Source organism: Camelus ferus, chromosome 16 (assembly GCF_009834535.1).
Source record: "Camelus ferus isolate YT-003-E chromosome 16, BCGSAC_Cfer_1.0, whole genome shotgun sequence".
Classification (NCBI taxonomy): Eukaryota; Metazoa; Chordata; class Mammalia; order Artiodactyla; family Camelidae; genus Camelus; species Camelus ferus.
In genome coordinates, this window is record NC_045711.1 from 21,233,546 (window position 1) to 21,250,952 (window position 17,407).

At 62.2% G+C, this 17,407-nt stretch overlaps 1 protein-coding gene across 10 annotated transcripts in view; it reads right to left on the reverse strand.

Moving 5' to 3' along the window:
• The window catches only part of RPTOR (regulatory associated protein of MTOR complex 1), a 241,590-nt gene that overhangs the window by 59,725 nt on the left and 164,458 nt on the right, over positions 1-17,407 (reverse strand). For all 10 annotated transcript variants that reach the window (XM_032456628.1, XM_032456625.1, XM_032456621.1 and 7 more), the window contains 5 exons: positions 16,210-16,310; positions 15,788-15,932; positions 10,197-10,272; positions 5,905-6,006; positions 1,262-1,345 (listed from right to left, as the gene is read on the reverse strand). In XM_032456628.1, coding sequence (XP_032312519.1) covers positions 1,262-1,345; positions 5,905-6,006; positions 10,197-10,272; positions 15,788-15,932; positions 16,210-16,310 — 508 coding nt within the window. The remainder of the gene's footprint in view (positions 1-1,261; positions 1,346-5,904; positions 6,007-10,196; positions 10,273-15,787; positions 15,933-16,209; positions 16,311-17,407) is intronic.

Sequence of the window (17,407 nt, forward strand, 5' to 3'; positions counted from 1 at the left end):
GAACGTCGGTTTCTCGCGGTCGGGCCCTCACCTAGGCGCCCAACCTGCACCTGTCACAACACCTCATTGCCCGGCACCTGTTCACACACGGGCGCAATTTCCAACTGGCACAAGCTTAACTCTTTAAAGGGCCAAAATTAGCTTGAAAAAATTAACCACATAAATGAGGCTCCCTCTGAAACGTCATTAACGCACATATCCTCGTCTCTGAAAGAGGACGAGCGAGGCGGCCGAGGCCCTTCCGCAGCGACGCAGCGGCAGCAGGTGCACGGGCCCCGGCCGGCCACGAGGTTAGGGGACGCCCGGGCCTCCACTGCGCGCACCTGCTGCGCACTCTTCGCGCTCAGGCCCCTTGGGGCACCGGGCTGGCGCCGGGCGCGGAAACGGTCTGCCTGCTTCTCAGTCTCCCCTCTTCTCCTTCAGCGCTGAGCTACAACCACCACTCTTGGTCGACAGTACATAATGAAACAGCTGCTGAAATGACCCGAGACCTCCTGCGTGCCCAGCGCCCAGCGCCACCATCACCCAGTGGCCCGGCATCCTGACTGGCCCGGCCCACTGGCCCCTCGCGTGCCCCCGTGATTTCTTTGGTAAACAGTGTTCATCTCTGAAAAATAGGGCCACGTTGACGAAAACATGACCACAAACCACTACCACACACGAAAACACGGACAGTTATTCTTTAATAACATAAAACAGTTCATGTAAAACTTCTAATTGCTTCATGAAGGTTAATTGCCCGATTTTAGCTTTCACACTTTGATTTGCAAACAGAGCCAAATACGGTGCAAACGCTGCAGCTGGTTGGGGGCTCCCGGCCCTGCCCTGGCCTCCAGGCCCCTCTCAGCACCTCTTTCCCTCGTGTTCTCTAAGTGGACCCCTGGGCTCTATTTTTGTTGGTGTTTTGTTTTAAATGGCCGTTTCTACTCTTCTGTAGAATGAATAATAGAAAAGTGTTTCAGAATTGTGCCTAAAATCTGAGTGACTGTCCTGAGAGAACACGAGCCACGTGTGGCCAGGTCAGCCCCTCCCTGACGAGCGTCCATCAAGGACCCTTTCCGTCCTCGAAGGCGAAGCCCCACAGCAGACAGAAAAGGGGTCCCCGACGGCGACAAGAAAGGCACACAGGGCGTGGCCCACGGGGCCCGCGGGCTCACCGGTCACCCCCGTGGCCGCCCTCGGCCACACGGCCAACGTCCCTGGACTCCGTGATGGTAACATGGGTCTGGTGGCCCCCCCCCCCCCAGCAGGAAGCACGTACCAGGCTCACCGCCCAGGGACCCAGGTCCAGAAACCTCCCCAGCAAGTCCAGGGCCCTCAGCCGGTGCACCTGGCTCAGCAGCACCTGAAACGAGAGGGGACGGCGTGAGCGCAGGCCCTCGCGCGGGAGCTAGTCGCCGCCGCTGGCGCTGCTTCTCTGCAGACAGGCTGGGGAAACGCCCCTCCTTCCCCAGCAGTAAGGGGCACCCCCTGGAGAAAGCAGAACAGACGCTTTTCAGCCGTGTTTAAGGAAAAGCTCACTGATGACACAGGACACTGACTTCCAGATGCGGCTCTCCGTGTACACGCCTCCCTGTTACTCTGCGCTCGCAGGTGCACCGCTGCATCTCTCACCTCCTCGCTGACTGCATGAGACTCAGCGACTCTCCCCCACACCCCTGGACACGCCTGACCGGCGCACTGCCAACGGCAGCGCCGAGCTTCATGGCTGTAAACGTGCGCAATTCACTTAGTCTCCCCGCTGCCAGATATTTAAGTTGTTATCAAATTTCTGCTGTTATAAACAGCACTACGATAAACACCCTAACGGGTTTATCTGCACATTTGTGTGGTTCCCCTCAGGACAAACCTGTGAAGTCAAGTCACAGGATCACAGCACACACACGTGTATCGCCAGGCTGAACGCCGAGCAGTGTCGAGTCCGCGCCGGCGCCACGGGCTGGGTGGCCTTGGGCAAAAACTTCTCTGAACCTTAATCTCTGAATTCATACGTAACACAGGACTCACCTACATGGGTTCCATTAAATGTCAGACTAAAAGCTCCCAGGAAACACTCGTCCATATTACACTATTACTTGCTTACACGATGGATAATAATAAAATGCCCTTTTAATCTGAATTTCTTTGATTACAAGTGAGGCTGAGTATTTCCTCATAGGTTAATTGGCTATTTCTCGAGTAAACTGGTGCGCGTGCCCTTCTCTCCTCCCTAAGCGTCTGGCTTGTTCTTACTGACATGAAAGAATTCCTTGTAGATTAACACCAGCCACCTCCGCCAACGCACTTCCCTCTTTTCTCCTGTGTTGTATCAGTTCTCAGCTCTCACGGAGTCACCTTACTGGCTCTTCCCCGTGGTGTGTACGTGCACCAGTCCCCGGGGTGAACGCACACGCCACGATTCCCAGTTGTCCCAAGTGTGTGGGGCACTTACCGTGTGCGGCCGCCGGGCTGGGTGCTGGGGCCACTGGGACCAGCAGGCCCCCTCCTGGCACGACACCCAGCGCTGCAGAGCAGGGGTCACACGGCCGCACTGCAGTAACCACTGTGACAGCGGACACACAGCCCGGGCCGCCCCCAACTCTGGGGGTCTGAAGGCTCTCCCTCCCAGTGGGCACCGTGGGGGTCCCCGGGTCCCAGGCAGAGGGGCTGGGAAAGCTGGGGCTGTCTGAGGAAGGGCAGGTGGCCAGTCTGATGGGGGCGGCTCCAGAACCAGCCAGGCCTGCACACCAAGCTAAGAGCATCAGTCTTTCCTAAGACAAGCCGCAGGTGAGCTGTCCAGCATACCTGCCGTGGGACAGGCTGGCAGGAGGCCAGGGGACCCGGCTGCCGCCGTGACCGATGGAGAGAAAGACATTCCAAGAAAGCCAGCAAGCACAACTGACCGGAGGGTGGGGTCAGGGAAAGGAGACGCGGGGAACAAGGCTGGGAAGGAGGCGAGAGGGAAGGAGCAACGGACATGCCAGCTGGCATGGGGTGGGTGCAAGGGGGAAGCTGGGCAGAGGGGTGGAGGGAGGGGCAGGAGGCAGGACAGGGGGAGGGTGGGTTTTAGCTGTGTGCCTGCTCCTGGGAGATGTCGGCAGCCGGAGGTGTGAGAAGAGGAACTTGGGCCGCGGGGACATGGACCCCGGGGACGCGGGCCTGGAGGGAGAGCAGAGACGGCACAGCCAGAGCAGCAGTGTAAGGGGTGAACGCGGGCTGGTGGGAGCTCGAAGCGGGTGGGGGGGTCACGAGATGGGGGACAAAGAGGCAGCGAGAGAGGCTAGACAGAGCAGAAGGAGGGCAGGGGTCTCCAGAGGCAGGCTGGGGGGCTCCCCGGGGGCGAACAGCCTGTGACTGCAGAGGAGCCAAGCAGGCATCTCTGGCTGGTGGGTCACCCATGGTCAGGGAGCGGGAGGCTGGCTGCAGCCACCGGAGGGTGAGCTGTCTTCCGCTGGCTGGGGGCCTGTGTCCCTGCCACGGCTGCGAGGGGGACGCCAGAGAGCATGCTTCGTGTTTGGAAATGCTGGGAGTCTCAGGCTAAGGAGCTGGGAGGTGGCTGGGGGGCTGTTCACGGGGCGTCTGACCTGACCTGATCCTCTCCTGCTTAGCCCAGGGCTATCACGGGCCCCGCGGCCAGGAAGGCAGGTCAGACAGCAGGAAAGTGTGAGCTTTGGGGGCAAGTGGCCCGACCTGCTCACTTCCTGCCAGTGTGGCTCCAACCACACCCCCGGGGAACTTCGGGGTTCTCATCCACAGGGCAGAGATGGTGACACGTGGCTTGTTTTCAGAGTGAAAGCGGACGCAGCGGGCACAGTGCTGGCAGGCGTGAGGCCTGTGAACGTCCCCGCCGCCATCCCAGCACCCAGCCACGGGTGTCTCCATCGCTCAGAGGTGACTGCATTGGCTATATTCGTCCTTAAAGAAAACGGAGCTGCCAGAGGTTCAAGTTTCTAGATGGGCCAGGGTGAGCCGAATCTCGGGCTGTGAAAGGAGGTGTAATTCATCAAAAATCAAATACATTTAGCGCTGGTCAAGGTTCTGTTTTCTCTGAGTCGCTTTGTTATTTAAAACACCGTCAACGGGAATAAAATTCTGTTTTTCAAGGAAATAGTAGTGCCATCTGCAGTGGAAGAGAAGGCCACGGGGCCAAGAAACCGAACAGTGCGGCGCCTGTATCACCTGCTCTCCGCGTGCACTGCCCAGCAGTGACGGGCGTCCCTCCGGGGTCTTGTTTATGACAGCAGAAGCAGAAAGGGAAACCAGGCCATGTCCCTGCCACCGCCGTGCTGGTGAGACGCCCGGGAAGCATGGGGGGGGCAGCCCCCGCATCAGAGACACGGCGTCCGTAGACGCTCGGCGACGCCGGGCTTCGTGCGGCGGGGACTGAGCAGCAGCAGGAGTCCTGGTTAAACGTCTGGTGTTGGTTCCTAAACGTGACGTCTTCCTTCCGATTCCTTCTGCTGATTAACGTTGTTAAAAAGCTGAAGCCCGATACAAAATTAATTTTGAAAAAAAGGACTGGCTTTTGTTTGTGTTTGTACATAAATCCCTGTTTCGGTGCGCCCGGCCCTGGGGAAGTCCCAGAGATCAGCGTGGCGAGCTCAACGAGGGACTGGGTTTCCTCTGTCGCAAACTGAAGATTAATCGTGATGACACGAACACCCAGACCAACACCGAGCTGCCGGGGAGCCACCTTCCATTTGCCTCGTGCTCAGGGCCACATGCGGGTCTCTGGGCTGAGACGGGCTTCCTGAAAACAGCCTCGCAAGCCTCGCAAGCCCCTCCCGGCGTGGGGGATGCGACGGGCCGGCGCCTGGGGGCCCGAGATCAGAGGTTCTGGAGCCAGCGATGCACTAACATGTGTCATGGCGACGCCCAGTTGCCATCCGGCTGCCACTCCCTCACAGCCCTGTACTTTCATACCAAGAATTCGGTTCGTAAATGAAACGGCACCGTGAAAGCAAACAGGGCTTCCTGATGAAACACCCACCCTGAGCTGCGGGGCCTCTGGAAGGTCCCGCCTTCCCTCTGGTGCTTCCTGCTCTGCCTGGGGCTTCTGTGCCCCTGGGCCCCGGGGAGTGCGGACAGCCTCATCGAGCCCAGGCAGGGCCACCAGGCCAGGAGGCCACGGGGTCCGGCAGTGCTGCGGGCCTCAAGAACCCTCCTTCCTACCCCTTCTGTTGACTTGTATTTTTAAAAGGTGAAAAAGGCCATCAGGGCTGGTCAGGAAAGGCGTACTTCTAGGCGTACAGCTGCACAAGGGGCTGGGGCCTGAGCGGAGTGGCCACTAGCCCCAATGGCCTCAGCCTGAGCTTCTGGGTGGGAGCGCCTGCCCTGGCAGTGGACAGAGGACTGGGGACTGGAGGGCCGCGACATCCCTGATGAACGTTCTCTCTCCTGACTCCCTGAGGCACTGGGGGTATTTCACGGATAACGGGGCCCAGGTTCTGGCAAACTAACGGAATTAATGAGAAAGAGGGTGACTCCGTGGGCAACGACGCACAGCACCACGGGGCACAGCCTCCCGGGAAGTGGAGAGGTGACGGCGGCCACGCTGGTTTGTCAATAACCTACGGGTGCCAGGTGTGGCACCCACGATCACCTGTTCGTAACTTGCTCAGCCTCTCCCCTTCCCCCGGGAGTCGATTTGCAAGTCTCGTCCTCCCAGAGAGAAGGGGCGACGGTGCCTGGAGCCACGCTGGCTCGGAGCTCGCTGGTGTAGCAATGGGGGGGGGAGGCGGGGCCCCGACCACACCCCAAATCAGTTTCATGGAGGGCAGAGAAGGCGCCTCGGTGACTCGGCCAGGGGAGCCCTGGCAAGGCAAGGATGCTTCTGCACCAAAGGCTTCTGGAGGGAGCTGCACACACAGCTGGGGTGAACGAGGCCCCGGGAGGCCCCGAGATGGCCGACCTGAAGAAACTCACCTGTAAAACGATGGGAAGCTGCTCAGGTGGGTTCCTGTTCTCCACGCCCATCGTGAGCCACACCTGGAAGGCGGTCAGCTGCTCAGCAAAGAAGGGGCTGTGCTGTGGGAGGAGCAGAGCGTTAGTCAGGCCCCGGCTCCTTCCGCGGCCCGGCCCTGCACTCCCGCCCGCCACCCACTCGGGGCAGCGTGGCAGACGAGGTGAGAGGCAGGCTGTGTGGGCGCCAGACGCGGCGGATGGGGAAGCCGGTCCCGTGAACTGAGGTGGGAAGACTGCGACGGAGCACGCGGGGAATTCAGCCTGGATGCCTGAATTCAGGGCCTGCTGGATGCGCGCGTTGAGGGCGTGGGGGCCACTACACGAGCCCACGGTTCGGGGGCAGGTCTGGGCTGAGACACAGATCCAGCTGGAAGGTAGGTGAGAATGAGAAGTGACCCTGGGCCGAGCCCTGTGCCCCAGCGGTGAGGGGCCGAGGTGGCGGGGACCCAAGGACGAGACCTGCGGGGGAGGCAGGGGCAGGCGGGAAGCCGGGGTGGGGGTCTGCAGGGGGGATGCGGCCGGCAGTGTCCACGGCTGTGGAGAGTCAGGCAGGGCCAAGGTCCAGAGCTGACTGCGAGACGGAGGTCCCAGAGACTGCTGAGGATGTAACGGGGGTCCCTGGGGTTGGGCAGACACACAGCCCGACTGGGCTCAAAACCCAAGAGAGGACGACTCGGAGATCTAAGAATAGACAGTCTTTTGAATGAACTTGGCTGCAGGGGGGAGGTGGGGCGTGGAGGGGGCTGATGGGGAAGGAGGGTCGGGGCGGGTGGTGTGGACAGGAATTTCTTCTCAGAGGTGGGAGCGCAGGGCGTACTTGTGAGGAAGGAGCTGCTGGCGGGGGAGGCAGGGGCTGGTTGGGGGCCCTGGCAGGTGGGCGGGTGGCACGTGGCCCTCCGGGATTGGGGCACAGGGACGTGGCTGATGTGGCGGGACTCCCAGAGGAGCCGTCTGTGGCTCCTGTCTCTGGGAGGTTGGTGCCACAGTCGGGTGGAGGGGAGCGGGAGTGGGGCATATCTGATCAGCCCACTGGGCAGCAGGGTGTGGAGGGCGGTCTGTGCCCACGCTGGCGCCAAGGAGGGGTGGCCCTGACTGGTGACGACCTGGGCCAGGGAAACCAGAGAGGCAGCGGCTCAGGAAGGGGGTGCCCAGGGCGGTGGAAGGAGGTCTGGGGACCGAAAGCCCAAGTAGGGGGACCGCTGAGTTTTCTGTCTCCCAGGGTCCTTTCCCCCAAACACGCGGTCCTGCTGCCCCTGAGCCTCAAACAGAAGGAATTCCAAATCTCTGCACCCTGCCCACTGCTCTTGGCCACAGTCTTCACTTCCCCCCCAGGAAGAGCGGGTGTCCGTGTGTGAGGGAGGAGGGTGGGAAGGCCGGGATGCGGGCCGTGACTCCCAGGTTCTGGCAGGTGTAGGCACGTGCGTGTACGGACTCTAAGCCGTGGGCAGGGCTCCGCGCACCTGGGAGCCAGACTCCAGGGCGCTCACGCGGCGCCTTCCAGACGCCCGGGGGTCAGAGCCACAGCGCTCTCACAAAAAGTCAACCTCACACAAGAATTCGGCAGAGAACTTTCACACTTGGGGATTCAAGTTCTTGCAAAGTCAGCTTACATGAAGTTAGTCAAATCTGGAGGGTAACCTGTAAATTGGAAGGCAGCCCCCAAAGCGGTTTCCCTGTTTTTAAGTGTGAGTTACTTACAAACTGGTTTGGAAACAAAAGTCCTGTGAAGGGCTCCCTGCCCACACCTGTGGGAGGCCAGCTGGGCAGAGAGCGAGGGAGCCCTTGGGTCTGGGAGGGAGGGGAGGTGGAGTCAGCTTTGCCCTGTGGACAAAGTGTGCTGTGAGGCTGCGCTCCTTGAAGCAGTGGGAAGCTGACAGGTGAGACCAGCCGCCCAGCAGAAGCAGGACTCGCACTCTAACAACACTCCACAGAGCAGCTCAAGGGCTGCCCCTGCGCACCCAGGACGCACAGGTGATGCCGGGGCCAGACCGCACGGCTGCCTCTCAGCGTGCCAGGGTGACTGTGCGGACTCTCGGGGGGAGAAACGGAACCCAGGCTGAGTGTCCTGGAGGAGAGCCCACACGTCATGGGTGGAGGCTCTGAGTCACGAGCCACGTGTCCTGGGCCTCCCAGGACGATTCTGATGCCAACTGGTCGGCCCACATGTCACATGGGCCAGGGGCCTGAAAGCAGGTGCCAAGGGCGATGGACTGAGAGCAGGGGCCCCAAAGGGCCCCGCCGGACCACCGGGCTGATCCCGGTGACCAGAAAACCCACTTCTCTGGGCACGCCTGTCACAAAGGCACCAGAGCACCTGGCCACACCTGTGCACCTGCCTCAGGCCCAAAATTTAAGAGGCACCAAAAAAACACAGTAATCAAGGTAAAAAATACCTAACACAACATTTAAGAAAATAAAAATGACTGTCAAACCCACAACGACGAAGTATCACAGGTCTGTATGAGACAGGCCCGCGGGGGAGCGGGGCGGTGGGGCGGCGGGAGCCGGGGCAGGAGGGGCCCCCAGGGACCCCTGATGTGCGGGTGCCGGACCTGGTGCCTGCGGACTCTGTGTGTGTTATGCTTCCTCAGGAGTGAAAACCGAATGAAAAAGCTGGTGTGTGGCAGACGTCAGGTCGCCCTCCCCGACACAGGCTGGCGAGGTGACTTCTGCATGCAAGAGTGACTGCAGCGGATGGGAGACGCGGGTGAAGAGCCCCAAGGAGAGACCTGGCCCTGGCGGGGGGTGGGGGGCACGGGACCCTGCGAGGCCGCGTGCAGCGCCGACCCCCTCCCACGCGAGGGAGACCAGGCGCGGAGCACAGCGAAGCCCAAGCCGGTGAGGCTTCCCGAGCCGTGTTTGCGGCAGCAGGCCCAGTCTGCGAGAGCGCGGGCCAGGGGACCGGTCCCCCCGGGCGACGCCAAGCACCCGCGGGAACCCAGAGAAGGCCCTGCTGGCGCCCCTCCGGGGTTCAGAACCAAGACGGGCTTTAGGTGCGCTGAAGGTGGAGGTGGGCGGACAGCGGGCCGAGCCGTGGGCGCAGACCCTCAGCGGGGGCAGGTGGGGGCTCGCTGCAGAATTCTCCCAACTTTGCTGTAGGCTTGAAAACATTCATAATAAAATGTGGAAAGATTCAAACAATAAAGCGGAAGGAAAGAGAAGACAGAACAGAGGGAGGACCTCTGAGTCCAGTCACCGCAGCCTTGAGGGGCACTGAAGTCACCTGCGGAGTCAGCACGCACGCCCGCCGCACCCCCACAGACAGGCACACGCCCCGCAGATACCCGAGCGCACGCACACGCACACGCACACGGCGCACACACCCGCCCCTGACTCAGTACCTTAGGCGCCTCCCTGTGGCCGTGATGTGAACTACAAGTTGAAAACTCTTGCAATGACCCTCACCTTCCCCGGACACGGTGCCTCTGACCTTGCTCAAGGGCTGTGTGGACACCAAGGTCCAACACACGCCACGCACAGGCTCTGTGCTCCAGGCCTCATGTGTCCCCTGAATTGGATACAATTATAATTCCTGATTTAAAACAAGGAAACTGAGGCACCGGCGGCAGAAGGCGGGGAATAACCTGCGCACGGTAGTGTCCCCGGGGGGGGCTGAGGTGACGGTGTGAGAGAAGGCCAGTGACTCTGGCCCCGACCCCACCCTCCTTCGGCTCAGCCTCAGGGGGCTCCAAGCCCACGGACTTCTCCAGGGGGGCCTCACCCCTGTGCCCTCAGCCAACACTCAGCAGATGGACTGTGAACGGAAGAAGAGCGTGGCACCGGCAGGGGAGGCTGGAGGGGCCCCTCATGAAGACGGCCAAGGTGGGGAAGTCAAGTCGCCTCGGCAGCCGAGTGAAAGGAGATTAACTCAAGACCACCAGGCCCCACCCAGGACGCTTGCCCAGGGACCAGACCTCCGCCTGGGCCAAGCCCCAGCCTCAGAGGTGTCCGCACGGCCGCCGGGCAGCAGGGCGCGCGTCCCCAGCGTCCTTAGCGGTGAAGAGGCTCAGGACCTGGGATGAGGGAGTGAGCCTGGGAACACAGATCCCCGCCCACAGCAGCAGGGGAGAGGCTCCTAGGAGTGGACCACGCCGAAATCTAACTTTAGCCCTGGTGACCCGACCTGAAACACTTCCGGCGCACCATCTCTCCCAGGCTGGAGATGGCGTCTCTGCCCCAAGCGGGGCTTGCAGACCAGGTGTCCAGAGGAGCGGCCGCCGCATGGACCACGTGGGCGCCCTCGGAGGACTCACCCGAAATGCCGTGCCTTCCTCGATGATGGTCGGCAGCTGGGAGAGACAGATGTCGACGGCCAGGTCCCAGGCTTGCCTGCGGAGGGAACCAGAGGGACCCACAACGCATTAGTGATGGCCCGCCGACAGGGCCCTGATGGCGGAGCCACAGCCTGGGGGGCGGGCACCAGGAGCTGGCTGGCCTCGACCAGCCCACAGCCGCCTGTTCCCATCCCCCGCGGCCCTCCCTGGGGATCGGCACCATCCGGAGGCACATCACTCGCCCAGGCAGGCAGCGCTCCCGTGCTGGGAAGGGCGCGCTCAGCCGCCCCCCCAGCTCCCTGCGGCATCGGACCCGGCTGCGCCGCCTGCAGGACTCTGGGCCTGGAACTCCGGCGCGCCTCCCAGGGTTGGCTTCCCGCCCGTGAGCCGGGCTAGCGACGCTGTCCCCAGGTCCGGCAAGGCCCTGGCGGGTGGCGGCATGCAGGGACACCGCAGCGGTGCTCAAGGCTGACTCCACACCAGACATGCAGTCCCCTCGCTTTCCCTGGGGTCACAGGACGAGGCGCGGGTCCTCGTGTTCTCCCCCTTCTTCTAGAAACTGCTCCCCATTGAAACAAAGACAGCGACAGTCAGACCAGGGGCTTAGTCTCTGGACCTGCCACAGCTTCCCCAGCGCCACCCCTGGCACATGGTGGCCGCACTCGGGCTGCCAGACTGATAACCGCCCGCCTGTGGGCGGAAGGCGCCCTCTCACGCGTTTTCATAGGGGATCAAAACACACATGAAAAGTGAAAACACCCAAAACACAGCAAAGTGTACGATAAACAGAAGATCAGAGGGCTCTGCTTCATTTTCACGTGTACGGCATGTTTCTTTTCCCCCAGACCGGCCCCTCCGCACAAGCTGCCCTGCCCGCACCGACCTAATCAGGAGGCAATCAGGAGGTAGTCGGAAGTGCCTCAGAGCCGGGCAGTGAACGGCTCCCAGGGGCTCAGCAAGCGCCCTGGCTGCGGCAGGGTGGCTCTCGCAGCGTTGAAGGGGGGGGAGCGCCTCCTCTTTGTCCAGACAGAAGAAAGTCAGTCACTGCACTTAAGCTCCAGAAAGAGGCTTTGGATTTGACCAGATAAGAAGTTTCAACTTGGGAAGTGAGAACAAAGTGTCCCGGTTGGGTCGGTGACGTGGGCGGTCAAGTGGGCAGGGCCCAGGCAGCCGGCGGTCTTGCTGCGGCCGACACGTGGGCCCCCTAGCACCGCGCCCGGCAGGCCCGCGGGCCCTTGGCCGGCACCACCTCTGGGTAGCCGGGCTGCCATGGAGAGGCCCCCACCGCTGCCGCCCAGCCCCTCCCGGGTGCGAGCCGGCCCCGTGAGGCTGCCTCGGCCCGGGAGACGGCCTTCTGAGCAGTGTGGCTGGCACAGTCTGACGGCCCCACGGCCTGGCCCCCAGCGGGTCCAACCCCCAGGAGCTGAGTCCTCTGCCAGGCGCACATTTTGGTTCCAGGAAAGCAGCTCAGAAGAGGCCCTGGAGCGGGGGGCTCACCGGGGTCCTGGGAGCGCGGCAGGGCCGAGGACTGTCTAAGTGACAGGGGCCAAGGGCTCTGCTCAGGCTCCCGGAGGACAGGAGGGAGGAAGGGCGCCTGTAAACACCTGAGACCTACTGGACACTGAGTGGCCAAATGAGGCCGGGAGCCCGCGGCAGGCTGGCGCTGGGAGCCGGCCCCCACCCCGGGCCTGGGGCTGTTTGTTCTGTGCACGAGGACAGGGTCGGAAGGAGGACCTCGGAGTCCCCTTAAGCACTGAGGTCGCGTGGCAGCGTTCCCAGCAGCAGCACGGAGCTCTGCTGAGCATCTACTTGGTGGGTTAAAACTGGCTGCATTTTCTAGGATAGAATCAAAACCAACTTGGAGTCTTAATTTGGGCTTCTCACCCGGGTAAGTGGGAAGTGGGTCCCGTAAATCCTGCGCCGCGGCGGCAGGTGCGCGTGCTGGCGGAACCAGGGAGGTGTCCGTGTTCGCACTTCCCACGGCCCCTGCGACCAGCGCACTGCGCCCCCGGGAGGGAGGACCCGGGCCTCCCCGCGCCCCGGTGTGGAGCAGCGGGGCCTGTGGGCCGTGGGCGGCCGATGAATCACGGCCTGGAAAACGTGCCACCCAGGCAGGAGCTCGGGTTTTCAGGAAACGGGCTCAGATGGCAGGGGCCCAAGGAGTGGGCTGGGTGAGGCGCCTTCCAAGAGTACCCGGCTCCATCTGCACCCGTCAGTCAGCGGCTGGGCTCCCTCGAGGGGGAGGAGAGCAGGTTACCACTGCGGAAAAACGCGAGGTTTCGGGACCCACTGAAATGGAAAGTGAAGGCGAACGACTCCCCGATGGCTTCGCATCAAAAATTAAACAGCAGCCGAGCGGGCTCCGGGCCCTTCATCTCCGGCGCCGCCTGGAGCCCACGTGAGCCTGTGGACGTCCTGCTTTAACCTCAGTTCTGTCAGGCTCTGTTCCCTGCCCTCTCCTCGCCCGAAAGCTCAGCCTCTCCGTCACCACCCACGGAGTACAGTAACGAGATGGTAAATTATTTATTCCGAATGCTCTTTCTGACTGCTGGCTGTGCACTGGCTCCCTGGGGATGCACAAACGTCGGTCTATTTACAAGGAGGCAGAGGAGCAATGGGCATAGTTGTCATGAGCATCATCACCTGGGTGAGCCCGCTGAGAGCCCACTCGGCACCGAGCACCCGGGCGCCTCGGACCGCGGGGGCAGTGTGCAAACTCCAGTGCAGCTGCGCTGGCCTTGGGGTTTCCAGGACTCACGTTTCCCTCTCTTTGCAACCGAGCCCACTGGCTGTTCCCTCACCACCACCCTCCCACCTCCCCTGAGGGCAGGGCTTTGGGCAGGACACTTGCCACCCAGGACAGGGACCACGGCCCCAGCCTCCCGGGACCAGGAGCAGCCATGGCCTCGGGGAGAGCGGAGGGGCCCCGTGCCCCGCCCCGTAGAGCCGCTGGATTTGGGGTTACCAACTATCCGGTATTCCAACCACCGCCTCTAACCACCTGCAGGGGAGAGGCAGAGCACCGGAGAGGATTCGCACCCATCCTAGTCAGCCGCCTGGGCGAGGCCACGCCCCACGCAGCCGCCTGACCCGTGTCCACACCAAGTATTTCTGATCTGACTTGACAGAAGACAATTCTGCACGACTTCATACAGCAACAGAGCTTCTCGCCAGCCCTGAGCGGTGGTCTCCTCCCAACACCCAGAACACGGCAGCCTGGCCCACCCGGAGGGCTCCCTGTTGGACGCCAGCTGGAGCGCAGGACGCCCCGGGGAGAGCAGCTGTCCGTCTGGTCAACAAGGAGGCTGGCGGGGGGTGGGGGGCTCGCCCCTGGACACCCCGGCGCGGTGCTGCTCCTGGGAGACGCGCAGCCGCCCGGCTGCTGGCCCACGGCTCCTCTCCTCTCCCACCCGGTCGTCATCCTGAGGGCACGGGTCTCCTCCAGTCAGAAGCCTGACCTGACATTCGACTCCCGACCAAAGTAGGTTAGTGGCATAACTTTCAATATTTCACGGGCCTGCCTAACGCTTACTCTGGCAGCAGACTCACGCTGGCTCTGCTGTCAGGAAACCGTCATGCGGACAGGACGTGGGCTTCGTGCGTGTGAGCCTCCCGCCGAGAGCTCGCCACCGCCGACTCCTGTGAGAGGAGCCCCGAGTCTCAGCCAGGGGGCCCCTCCCAGCGCGGAAGGACAAGAGGGCGTCTGGCACGGCGACAGGCGTCACAGGCGTCGCCCTAAGAAGCCCCTGTGCTTCCAGGCGTCTGGATCCCAGCTGCACTGCCGTCCCGGCAGGCGCCAGGGCTGCCCAGCCTCCCCTCTGAGCGCCACTCTTCTGACGGACGGCTTTCCTCGTCCAAGGCTGTCGGAGGGCCTCTCAGTCCTGTTCCTGGTTCCCGGGCTGGGACGGGCGGACGCGACGCGGACAGGGCAGCGGGGGCTGGAGAGAAGCAGGAGGTGGCTGGGAGCGTGCTGGTCGAGGGGCGGTCGGGGGTGACCCCACGAGTACCCCCACAGCAGCCTCACGCTCACCCCGACTCTGAGTCCGCTCCCCACGGAGCCCACCCCGCAACAACCAGAATTTGCCTAAAAGGGAGCCAGTAGGAGGCCCGGCCACAGACAGCGCTCTGCGGGGTTGGGGCCGTGCAGGCTGGGGACCCGGATGGCACCCCTGTCCTCAGGGTGCACGTCAGCCACCTGAGGCCCCCGAGTGCACAGGGAGGTCAGGGCCAGGAAAGCAGAAAACCCTGGGGGTGATGTTGCTAGGTTTCCGTCCATGAGCAGATGGGGCAACGACCTGGCTGAGCTCCTGTCCCTTTTTCTTCCCTTTCTTTATAATTCATGGTTTATAAACACCCGGCTCAGAAGAAGCAGAACTTAAGGCACCGCTTTCCTTGCGGGACGAGGCTGCTTGGAGGGTCTTCTCTTCCAGAAACGCACGTCTTCTTCCTGATCACTCACTCCAAGCGCCCAACACCCCTCCTCCAGCTCCTGTCTTCGCGGATTCAAGGAACCGCACCCGCTGTCCCGCCGCTCTGTTCTCGCCGGAATCACACTGCCACACAGCCGGCTCCTCCATGGAGGTCCAGCCCCGTCCCTGCTCCCCGCAACTCTGTTCTGTTTTACCCTAGAAATGCTTGAGGAGGCTACGGCTGGGGCATGTCTGCGTGTGATTTCTACCGACGGTCTGGTGCGCAGGGGACCCTGGATTTAGCTCATGGATACGGGGGCTGAGTCTGGATTTTCCCTGAGTGGACGAGAGGCAGCGAGTTTCCCAAATCCTTCTTGGTTCTCTGGGTTTCCAGAGCTGGGGGAAAGTGGCCTTCATACATTAAAACGCAAAACCAGAAACCACTACCCAAACAAACCTGGCCCTGACAACACACCATGAAACGGCCCCGGGGGCTGGGCGAGAGTAACCCGCGCTCCTGGAGTACTGGCGGCGGGGCTTCCCCGGCCAGACGGAGCCGGGATGCATTCTCCCTGATGCTGCCCATCGAGCGCCCCCCAAATGGCGTACGTCACAAGAGCAAGGGAACGGGAAGAAACCAGGGCCTTCAGTCACAGGATCTGGACTCGAGCCAGCTTCCCCGTCACGTTGTGACCTCTGTTCACAGTGGTGTACGGAGTGGCAAGCCAGTTCTGCAGGGAATTTACAGTCAACGTAAAAGTGTCACGAAGACCACACTCGTGTGTGCGTGAGTGTGTGCAGGTGCACGCACGTGTGAAGCGGACGTGCCAGTTAACTGGCCAGGAACCAACAGTTTTACTTCTCTGGAGCAACCCTGGACACAGGTCAGGAATCCAGCTGGCAGCTTCTTTCCTCGACACCCACCCACAGCCAGAAACCAACCGCGGGTGAGGACATAGGGCCCCGGAGGCGCTGGTCCCGCCCGCTCAGCCCTCAGGGGACTCAGGCGAGCCTGGGGACAACCCTGTCGCTTGCTGGCACCACCCCGGCCTCCACCTTTGGAGGCACGCCTGCCTGCTTGGCGTCGGCTGACCCCACGACCCTGGGAGGAGCGAGCACCTGGAGAAGCTGTGCCGGCGGGCTGGCCGGGGAGACACTCACCACATGGCGTGCATGTAGGTGGGCGGCAGGCGGGGGCTGCTGACCGGGGTGCAGTTATACGACCTCATGATCCTCTCTGCCAGTAAGAAGTTTCGAAACAGACTGGCCACCAGCAGGTCCTGTCTGAACAGCTTTTGGAAGAGATCTGGAGACAGAGAGTAAAAAGATGTGTTCAGTGACTCACATCCAGCGCTTAAAGCAAATACGCAAATTTACTTCCATCACAACTTGTTGGACAAGCAAGTTGGGACAAACACACATATTTCACCCTGGCGGTACACGCACTCACATTTTCTGGTTTTAGGAAACACGGACGGTACCAGCAACTCTGCAGAAGACGCACCCGCCCTGCAGCACCCCGTCGAGGGACCCGTCTCCTGAGCCCAGGCAGCCCCCCGACCCCCGCCCGCCGCCAGCCTCACCCCGAGGAAGCACGTTCCAGGCGATGGTGTCTGTGATGGCCGTGAAGATCCAGTTCAGCTCGCCCAGCGGTGTCCTCCTGTCGTTGAGCCGCCCAGGGATCCTAGGAGACATGAAGCTGTCATGGCGACCAGCATGGGAGCGGACAAGGGGCGTCAGACCAGGGGCAGGAGAGGCTCGGCCACCCGGGGGATTCTCCAGACTCCTCCACCTCTAACCTCATTCCTTAAAACCCAACTCCCATTTCACTTTCTCTCCCCCCCTCTACACAAAAGCAGCGGACATGGTGTGATGCCAGCTGGGAGCTCTGCCAACCTGGGAGGCCCTCGGGGCCTCGGGGTCGCCCACTGCGCTCAACACTGCACCCTGAGGCCACGGGGTGCCCACCCTAGTCAAGACATGCCCTTCAGGCAGGGTCTGGGGCAAAGGCCTGGCCTCCTCTCTGGGCTGAGCTCTTCACCCCATAATCTGCTCAATGTGAAAATAAAGCCACTCAGGCCCAGATCCCGCCTCTTAAGTTGACGCGCAGGCCTGGGCACATCATTACTGGACGGAAAATGCCAGTGGTGGGGACGGCAGAGGCAGGGGGTCTGAGGGGAGCTGTGCTCGCGTCCCCACTGGGGGACCCAGACAGGCTACTGAGGGACATTCTGAGTGATGCTTCGTCCGTGGCCTCAGGAGTGTGAGCTGGCTGGACCCTTCCGGAAAGGACAGACACGCGGAGGCCAGAAAACGTCTGTACCCCTTCCTCAGCAAGTCTGCTCCCAGGAATCGGTCCTGAACCCAAACAAAGAATGGGGAAGTGAGGCCCACAGTGGAAGTCAGAAACCCCCTGTGTGACAGCAGGAGAGAAGTGGCTAATCCCAGCACAGCCACGACACAATAACCACGAGGTGTGAGGCCGCCATCTGTGAGCGTCTGCTGCTGTGGGCGAGGCCTGCCCTGCGACAGCAAGCAGAGAGGCAGACAACATCGTGCTCCCCGGCCACACAGAGCACGTGCACGGGGGCGGGGACGGCCAGAAGGAAAGGCCCGAAGTGCAGTGGCGGGGATGCTCCCGTGCCCCACATCTGCACGCGGTCAGCACCTGCTAGATGCCCTGTGCCCGCGGGCTCCCTCCTAGTCCTGGGCCCCGGGTGAAGCCACATGTGGGCAGGGACAGGGCAGTGGGCAGCCGGCTGGTGACCCGATGGCATTCTT